Source organism: Abrus precatorius, unplaced genomic scaffold, assembly GCF_003935025.1.
Source record: "Abrus precatorius isolate BTA unplaced genomic scaffold, Abrus_2018 Scaffold7, whole genome shotgun sequence".
Taxonomy (NCBI): domain Eukaryota; kingdom Viridiplantae; phylum Streptophyta; class Magnoliopsida; order Fabales; family Fabaceae; genus Abrus; species Abrus precatorius.
In genome coordinates this window covers 5,916,665-5,927,404 of record NW_020874417.1, presented here as the reverse complement: position 1 = coordinate 5,927,404, position 10,740 = coordinate 5,916,665, and the positions used below count along the sequence as shown (strand labels likewise).

At 25.3% G+C, this 10,740-nt stretch overlaps 1 protein-coding gene across 1 annotated transcript; it reads left to right on the top strand.

Annotated features, from left to right (window-relative positions):
- Positions 1–3,651: 3,651 nt before the first annotated feature.
- Positions 3,652–5,196, top strand: LOC113873380 (probable F-box protein At2g36090). Its single transcript, XM_027511477.1, has one exon. The coding sequence runs from the start codon at positions 3,752–3,754 to the stop codon at positions 4,757–4,759; it is 1,008 nt and encodes a 335-aa protein (XP_027367278.1). The 5' UTR covers positions 3,652–3,751; the 3' UTR covers positions 4,760–5,196.
- The last annotated feature ends 5,544 nt before the right edge of the window (positions 5,197–10,740 follow it).

Sequence of the window (10,740 nt, the reverse complement as noted above, 5' to 3'; positions counted from 1 at the left end):
AAAAAAAATTATTAGAATTGTTTCTTAGATATCACAAAATACTGAATATGACTTACGAAATCTTATTAGATATTATACAACATGTGTTATACTTTTTTTTGTCAAATTTTATTAATAAAGATCATAATATATTGAGAGTGGTATATAATTGGACTGATATAGGATTGTATTTAAAAATTTCCGAACATGGTATTGAGTAAATATAAATTATTAATTTTCTAACTTTCTAGAGTATAAAATTATTTAGCATTGTTTTAAAACTTAAAATTTTATTCATAATAGACAATACTTAGAATGATTACTATTGTTAAAAAATTATTACTTAAAATAAAAATAATTTACTCTTAATTAGATTAACTATGTTATAAGTAATGTAATTGAAAAAGAGTATAATCTTTCGCAATAGTTTAATACTATATTTTAATTTCTTTTGCTAACACTGAATATCTTTAAATTTGAAAATAAATTAAGACTATCCACATGACATGAAGATAAGGAGGAGAGGGGAGAAATAACTAGAAAATTAAGTAAATTTGGAGAAAAATACAAAAATGTGTAGCATAAATAATCAGTAAAAGTAATTATATGTAGAATTTGTCAATTGATAATAATGGGCAATATTATTATTGGGTGTTCAAGATTTTTTTATTTATAAAAATAATTACTAGAAATAACTAATAATTATTAACTTAAAATCGACATTATATGTGATATCATAGACTATTATTTTTATTTTTTTTACTTCTTTGTTATTTATTTTTTATACACACAACTTAAAAATACACCCAAAATATAAAGAAACACATAAAAAAATAATTTTTAGTGATATATGTATATATATCAAACACTTTCATTTGTTTACCTTTTATTATTTATAGCCATAAAAGATATAAAGTTTATTATATGTGTACATACTAAATGATTAATAACGTACTAAACTAACAGTTATGAGAATATTATATACATCATCACATGAGATTCATCAGTTATTTTTACAATGGAAATTGTAGAGTGATTTTTTTCACCTAATGTCATTGTGGTTAATTATATATTTTAAAGCCATCAAATTTAACCTTAATAACTTTAAAGGTGATTATTGGACACTTAACAAATCACATGGAATGGCTATACGTAGGATTTTTATGATCTTCTTACTAATGGGTGCCATTTGATAGAATGAAACTATTTTTAAAATTCAATTAATTAATACAACCAGATATATAAGTTTACTTTATTAGATTTGTTTTGCAAACCATTTATCAAAACCAAAATTTTCTTCTTTTCATCCAAATTCGAACATGTTCTATTCTTTCTTGGTAATCGTATCTTCCTCGGGGTTAGTTGCTGTTGTATTATGTAACCAAGGTTACCAAAAAATCAGTACATAAATAAAATGGTGTGGAAGAGTTGGATGCATCATTGGAATCCTAGCACAAGCACCAAAAAGGCTCATATTCTTTAACATGGAAAGAAGCCACGTTGTTTTATGCACAATACAATAAATGCTCCCGCTTCTTTCTCTCTTTTTGTTCGCTTTTTCTTCTCACCAAACTTCCCTTCCTCGTTATCTTCGTCTTTTTCTCATTATCACTGTGATTATTATTATTATTATTAACTTCCAAATTTATATATGTAGAAAAATATGTTGAAATGCAATAATATTGTTTGTTTCACCTTATTTGAATAATGATTGTGAATTAAAATTGATTTAGTTAAGAATTTGGATTAAAAAATGGTTTTGAGTAAAATAAATAAATAGAAAGCTAGTTATATATATGTATAAAATTTATATTATATTTTTTATAAAATTTAATTTAAAGCTAAATTTATTTTAAAAAAACCATGTTTAACATTAGTTTGAACTAAAACCAGATTTACAATTATTAATAAATCAAAACTAAATTTTAAAATAAAAAAATCAAAAATTAATTTGAAATTCAATCTATGTAATTAATTTTAAAATAAATTTAAATTAATCTTATGTCAAGTCAATCCATGTCCAATCTTACACACACTTGTTGCCTCATAAGCTTCTTCATCTAAGAATAATATATTCCCAATATAATTTATGACCTTCACATGAATCTTCCGAGAGTTTTGAGATTTTATTACTTTTAACATTCTTTTTATGTTAATTACACAAATATTAGCTATTATCTTTATTTATTTAATGTATAGACAAAGGAACTAGATCACATAATAACACTAGTCAATGATAGATTTTATATCAAGTTGTAGTTATATTTTTATTACTTAACTAACAATAATGAGTCATTAGATTCACTCGTTACTTGTGATGTTAAAATGTGATTTTAACAACTTAATAGAAACTTAGGTCATGTTTCTGGAATAGGTTAGTTAAACTTAGGATTATAATTAAACTTTTAACTATACTAAAGGTTAAATTTATTTTATTTATCAAACTGTTCCAGTTTAATATGTAATGTGAAATTAAAGTTTAATAAATATAACTCTATTAAATATTTAAAAAGAGAGTTTTATTATTTAAAATAACTTTACTTGAACAAAATTAAATTTCCAAAGAATATATGTGATTTATAAAAGATAAATTTAAATATATTTTTTTTTACATTTTAATAAATTTTTTATTTTATTTCTTACAAAAAAAAATTATTTTAATTCATTTTTTTTTGTAAATTTTTTTTTTAATTTAGCTTTAGATCTGATGAGATAAGAGTCAATTTTTATTTGACTACAATAATATTAGAGATCAAGAATAAAAATTCATAAAAAATAAAAATTATTTAAATGACTAAAATAAAAATTTACTATGAAAATAATAACATATTTAAGTAAAAAAAATAAAACAGACCTAATAAGTAAAATAAAGTTTGCTTTTAATTTTTAATTAATCTATTATATAAAAGAACATCTCACACGTTCAACCAAAGTGACACAATGAACAGTGTCAGCCATCAATTTCGCTTTGGATTAGACGAAATTAGACGGAGCCACTTGATTCGCTTAGGTCATATTCTACCTGCTACAACGTTGCTACTGCTGTTTTCTAATTAAAAACGACGTTTCCTTGAAATATCTCTTTAGCCACTCTCAAGTCTGCAAGATTAATATTAACATAGTTATATAATTCTTAAATAATTTTAATTTTAAAAACAGTGTGTGAAGAAAGTATTGAAACTGGCTTCTGATTGGTATAAAGAATTTTTTTAAAATGAAATAATTTTTGAATCAAATTATAGGATTATAATTCTTACAAAAATCAGTAAAGTATTTTTATTTTTATTATTTTATTTTATTTAAAATAAATATTTTACATTTAATATACACCAGCTAATTTGTTCATACTAACATAGTTGTTTTTATACATTGTGATATGAAATTTTATCTTAATACATTTAATAACACATATATTATTAAAAAATTACAGTAAAATTTATCTTTTTAAAAAAATTTAAAATTGTCAAATCTATCTTCTTTGCTCTAAATCTCTGCGTGTATCGTCTAATTTTCAATAACGATTATTAGCATGTTAAATTTGTTAATTATTAATAATTTTTCCTAATAACTTACTAATATAATAATTTTTTAATAAGTCAAAAAATAAATTAAAATAAATATTTTTATCAAAGGCAAAACTTTTAAAAAAAAAAAAAAAAGTCACGAAGGAAATAGTCTCCATTTTATTCCTCCAAGATCCATCCTCTCTCCACGTGTCTATAAATACCATTCCTCGTGCACCAACACCTAAACCTACTGAACTAGCCTTGCCATGACCAGCACATCCGACGAGCCAACGGAAGCGGCGACCGGAGACCGTGGCGGTGCCACCTCAATCTCCGACGTCCACCCCGACATAATCCAAACCCACATCCTCACGCGCCTAGATGGCCCCACCCTGGCCTCCGCGGCGACCACATCCTCCGAACTCCACACTCTCTCTGCCGACAACAACCTCTGGGCCAACGCCTGCCACTCCACATGGCCCTCCACCATCTCGCCACGTGTCCACCACGTCATCTCCACCTTCCCCAACGGTCCTCGCTCTTTCTTCGCCGATTCTTTCCCCTCTTCGCGGCCTTCCCCAACCGCCCCGACAACAAAACCCCACCGCACGCCACAACTCATCTCAGCCGTTGATCTCTTCCACGGTGACCGCCTTCTTTTCTCCAAAGTGGTCGAGACCGAAACCGGAACCGGGTGGTTCCGGTGCTCCCCTTTCCGAATCGACCTGGTTGACCCCAAGGACGTTGTTCGGACCAGACTTAAATATCCGGTTGACGAGGATACGTGTAAGAATCTCGGAGAGGAGCTGAAGCTGAGCTGGATCGTGATCGACCCAACGGTGCGCCGTGCCGTGAACGTGTCGAGTTTTAACGCTGTGTCGGTGAATAAGCACTGGCTGAGCGGTGAGGTGGAGGTGCGGTTCGCGACGGTGGTTGACGGCGAGCGAGGGACAGCGAGAGAGGTGGTGCTGTGTAGCGTGACCGTGACGTGGGGAGAGGAAATGCAAGTGAGGGAGGTGAGTTTGCAGATGGAGGACATGGATGGGATGCAAATGAATGGGAGGGATTGTTTGGTAATTTTGCTGAGGGCGTTGGAAGGTGAGAGGAAAAGGAAGAAGAAGGAAGAGGGCTGTGATTACAGGGCTTTTGTTAGGAAGAAGAAAGAAAGAATGGAAAGGAAAGTGAGGGCAGAAGGGAGATTGGACATGCTGTGTGTTGGTCTTGCCCTGTTCTCTACGTTTTCTGCTCTTTTTCTTTTGTTCAGATGGAAGTAGCCATTCAGTCACTGACAGTTCCATTATCTTACCATTCTTCCACTCGTTTGAAAATTAAAAATCATGCAAGCTGGACCACGTGGATCAAAATGTCAAAGTGATAACTGTGTATTTGTTGGAGTTCTTTTTTTTCTGTGAAAATTGTATTCAAAGTAAGTGAAATGTATTTAGTAAAACAGTGTCTGCTGTATTAAAAATATTTAGTATAACATATTAAACGTTTGGACAAATTACACTCACACCATGCGTTTTTTTTTTAAAATTTTATATAATAATATAATATTATATATTTTTTATTACACAAATTATTTTTTATGCAGTTATATAAGTCAAAGTTAAAATAATGTAAAAAGTAAACTAATGTAAAATAAAATTTTATTAAATTTTAAAAAGTCAGAACAAAATATGTCCATTTTATATTACAAGCACACAGAACAAAATTTATTTTCTTTTTGTCTTTTTCAATTCACTTCCCCTTTGGCGAGTTACAATTGATCATTTTTTTCAAATTTTTAGTCATATATTTAACTCTTTATTTAGTAAAATGGATAGAAAATGAGAGCATAATTTTTTTTAAAATAAAAAATAAAAAAATTTAAATGTTTTTTATTATACTTAACGAAAAAAAAATATTTAAATCATTTTTTTTCAAACAAAACTTAAAGGCTTTTTGAAAAAGAAAATTTAAAGACAAGTTTAAAAAAATATTTTATATTTTTAAAATTAATATTTTTAAAAATAAAAAATAATTTAATATATTAAATATGTATTTATTATTATAAATAATATATAATTTTTAATTTAAATTTTAAAAATATATCTTCTTTTCTTTTCTCCTCTATCTTCTCCCTTCCAAAGTGGATAATGATTACCAGGGTGGAAAAAAAAGTGCCAATAATTGTTTGAAGAATATCTTTATACACTGGAACTGTTTGTACGTCTGTTAGGATATTTTGTTGGCAAAACATAGATATTTTAACTTTGATAAAATCATTTTAGAACCCCTAGAAAGTTAGGAGAATACAACTTAATCCATATTAATACTAAATTTATGTTTTGTATTGACATGAAGTAATAAAAATTAAAAAATACATTTTACATATTATAATGTAAAGATTTTATGATTAGAATACACTATAGATATAATTTTTATATTATTATAAAAATTAACTATTTTTTACTAATATGATAATATATTATTGAGTAATAGTGTTAAATTAACGTATTTAAATTAAATTCATTATATATAATTTGTTAAGACAAGACGGGTCTTGTTAAGAAATTAAAAATGATAAATTTTTGTTGAAATTTACGTTGAATTACATTAAAAATTATGAAAATGTATTTATTATGATTTTTGATGAAAAATTAATTTTAATTTTTTGAGCTTATTAGCATTTTCCAAGTACTTATTTATTTTATATTAGTTATTATTTAAATACTTTTTATATGATTTATTGTTTTAAAGTATTTATTTTAAAATAATATCCTTATTTATTAAAAATATTTTTACCAATTATCAATTAAATAATTTTAAGATTAATAAATAATTAATTACTGCAACATTTTACCACTTTTAATAGAAATATTTTAATAAAATTAATTTTTGTTATCATAATAACTGATTAAATTAATTAATTTTTAAAGTGTGTGCATAAAGTAATAATTAATGAGAGACCACATTGAGGATATGTTTGGATGTAAGAAAAATAAGGGGTAAGAAAGAAAATAATATTTTTTTTTAAATTTAGATGAGAATAAGAAGAGGATTTTCTTTGCGTGAGTCCCACCACAAAAATAAAACCTTAAATCCTAACGAAATGAAGCAGACATGAGAAAGAGAGAAGGAGGGGGACCAACAAGCAGGGAGTTTTTTTTTTTTTCATTTTTTTAAAAGTATTAAAAAAAATTTACCGAGAAAATATTGTATGAAAATTAATTTTTTATATAATTTATTTATTTTCTTTAATTTGTCTGATCCAAATAAAAAAGAATATTTGAACTTATCTAAATATTAAATATTTGTTATTCTGTTTTAACTTTATTTGTTCTATTTGAGCTGCGTCAAAGATGTAACACAGAAGAAGTGCAAGTTAAATAGCATACAGTTGTTAGTTGTAACAAGAAGCAATAGTCACGTACGATCTCTTCCCAGCGAAATGGCAACGGAAAAGGAAAAGTAATTAATGAGCAAAAACTGGGTTGCAAGTTTGTGAAGTTGCGTAGATCGATCTTCGTGTGAACATCATCATTTAATGAAGTCCCTTCTTATCTCGTCTCTTCCAATTGGGAAGAGGTATTAAGGGTATGGGTCGATGCAACAGATGAAATCTGGAATGGTTGGCATATCATATTCAAGCTCAAAAGTATCCGTGTCATTCTCCAATTTCTTCAAAATTTAATTAGGGAGAGTCTGGTCGTACTCAGCTGGATCAATCAAAAACAATAAATAATGAAAAATATAAAGACATTTTTAATTCTTATTACCATACTGCTCAATGATGATTCATCTTTTCCATTTTGAAAATATTTATTTTGTTTTAAATGTTTATCTCTTATGATGTAAATATTAATATTTCATATAACTTTATATTTCATTCTCATTCATATTGATAATTTATTTTCTATTAATAAGATTTACATCCCCATTATCATACATAAGAAATACTCAAATAGTATAATTATTATGATTTTTAAATTAAATAAAGCTATATATATATATAATTAAAAAAATAAATGAAAAACATACATAGTTAAAAGGAATTATTATAATATGGAATTATGAATTGTGCTTAAAGGATTGTATAAGAATGAAAAAATTTCTATAGTTTATGAGTAACATCAGTTTTTTTTTTCAAATGACAAAATAATATGTCCTTAGCTATTGGACAAAGATTTATCTGCATTAAAGCAAAAATTCAACACAAAATATATCTATTATTTAAAATTATAATAATAATAACTATTTAGAACATGTTTGTTTCTTTTTTTAAAAATAATTTTTTATTTTAAAAATATTCATATACACGTTAACCCTTATATTTAATTGCAACTGTTTTCTTTATAAGATGTATTCATACACTGGAAAAGAAGAAGACAAAGTGTACTCTTAACATCGTGAAAACTAAGAAAATTTAACTAAATCAGTTTTTTAAAGTTTTGTTTGATAAAATTATTTTAAAGTTGATATTTGTAGTTTGTAAGTAATAAGTTAGTTGATAATTTATAATTTGTAATTTAAAGTTTATAGAGTATGACTAATTGATTGAATTAAATTTATCCTTTTTTTTTTTACCAAAATGTTTTTTTGAATTTAAGATTATAGATTAAAATAGAATAACATCGTACTAATTCATTTAGCCAATTGAATTAAATATATTTCAATAAAATTAGTCATACAATTAATTAAAATATGCTGTATAACTTAAATAATAATAATATTTTTTTATGAAAATAATTTTTTAAATTAAAGATGAAAATAAAAAATATTAAAAAATAAATTTTAATATGTAAAATATTATTTGAACTATTTTTGTTATAAATCAATTTTTAAAAATTAAGCTCTTTTATTCTTTGTTTATCTAATAACTTTATTAATTTATTAAAAAAACTAAAAACGCTTTATGAATTTATGTTACTAAATCCATTCTAATATTTAAGAGTGGTTAGCGGATAAATTAAATTTTGGAGACTACTCACTCATGCAAGAATAACAATGTCACCCCACCCTCTAAAGTTTATACTAATATTATATTATATATATATATATATATATATATATATATATATATTAATTACCACTTCATGTAAATTTATTCAAGAAAAGACTTAATAACTTTCCACATAGATTCTAATACTTATTATAAAGCTAAAACAAAATCTTTTGAATGAATAAATAAAATTAAATAATTTAAGTTTTTCTTTTTTAATTTTGACTTCACTTAATTAATTAATTAAATTTTTTTAAGTATTTTTTTAATGTTAGTTTAGATTCCTTTATGAATATTTGTATCCTCTTACTAAACTTATTTTGGTCAAGAAAAAAATTTCTTTCACTGCTAATAGAAATTAAAGAATCCAACTTTTATAATTAAAAAAAAATATTTTAAAAACATTTTAATTCTTTTAATTTTAGTAGATTTTTATTTAATTCATTTATACTAGCCAGAGAAAGAAGAGAAAAGATGTAAGTAATAAATTAATTATAGCTTAATATATATTATGTTATTTTTTATTTTTTTAAATAAGTTATTTTTACAGTGTAATCATATAATGTTCTTTTAAAATTATTTTAGAGAATAATTAATTACTCACAAAAAGTTAGTTTCTTTTATAATTATACGTATATTTTTTATTAATAATAATTTTTTAATTTAATTTTTTTAATATTTTATTCATTTAGATATAGACTAGTTATTTAATATAATATATAAACTTAAATTTTAATAAAACAAAAATTAATTTTAGTTTGTGATTAAAAAATTTATAAATAAATTAATTTTAATTTATAAAAGAAACTCATAAAAAAAATTTAAATTTTAAATTTATTGTTCATATTTTAGAGAGTAGTTATATGAATTGCTCTCTAAATTTATCTGATTTAGAGAATTATTCATGTAACTCCACATTAAAATGTTTTAAAGTATTCTTTAAAATATTATAGAATTATTCTCTAATATCTTATTTATTGTATAATACTTACACTTCTTATACTTTTATAATTTTTAATTTTTTTTAATTTTTATTTCAATTTCCATATTTTTATAAATCTTTTAGTTTTAATTATTTTATTGAAATCATTCTATAAAAATATAGCACATAATAATATCCCATTATTCATGTTAGCAAGAGAGCCTATAACCAAAAATTTATGAATACGTAAAAAGATATATTTAAATCTAATTAAAGGATCAAGATTTGAAATACAAATTGGTTCAAAAGTCAAAGTTGATCCGAAAATGCAAACAACTAATTACAACACGAGTCCCCGCAATAATTCAAAAAATAAATCTGGTAATTGATGCACACACAGCTGAAGTAAGGATACTCAAAGCTCCATAATACAGTGGCAGCTGCACTAGAAATCGCTAGGGTCATCAACACAAAAATATTATAAATGTTAGTTATGCTATATTCAAACCAAAACTCATTATACAACTTTTATTTTATTCGTATAATGTCTTAACTTCATTACTCCATTTAAAATGGAGTTATTTATCCTATGTCACAACTCAGACAACCACAAAAAGAATTAAATTAAATAGAGTTAAAATTGAAACAATCAAAGTGGAAAAACTACCATAGCTGGCCCGAAAGAACTGGAGTGTCTCATCACTAGTTGCCATGGTGGAAGCAGCACCCAAAGCGGATGTAACAATTACCTAATCTCAGAAAAAAAGTCCATCATTTAACTTCCTTTCTTGATGGGCGGAGAGAAAAACTATAAATTTTCTCACTTACAATTTTTAAATTAATAAAATTATAAACTTTAGTCAAATGCACAATTACTTAAGTTGTTAGTCCACTTAAAGAAATACATATATACTAGTGTGATGAATAAATATAATTTTTTTATTTATAATATTTTTCCCTCTTTCCTTTTCAAATTTTTCAACGAACTTGGATATGAATAGCAGCCCTAGCTCTTGTGGGTACAATTGGAAGTGCTCTTCCTTTAGCATTCTTGCTTGACTCTAAGACATCATTTGCCTTTTGGAGATACTCTAAGTAGTGCTCTCTCTGAAGAGTATGTAGATGATACTGTGAATGATATAAGGAACCTTGCGATGCAATGCAACTACAGGATTGTAGCCAATGATAGAATAAGTTTAGTGGAAGATAGGGGAGTCGTTATCTTTAATTAAACTCATTTTTTCATTCAAAGTGGCAGGGAAGAGTGGGTGCTAGAAAAATCCAGCCAAACAGAACAACACATAGTACTACATGATCAGCTTAATTTCTTTAATTTATTTGCTATTGCT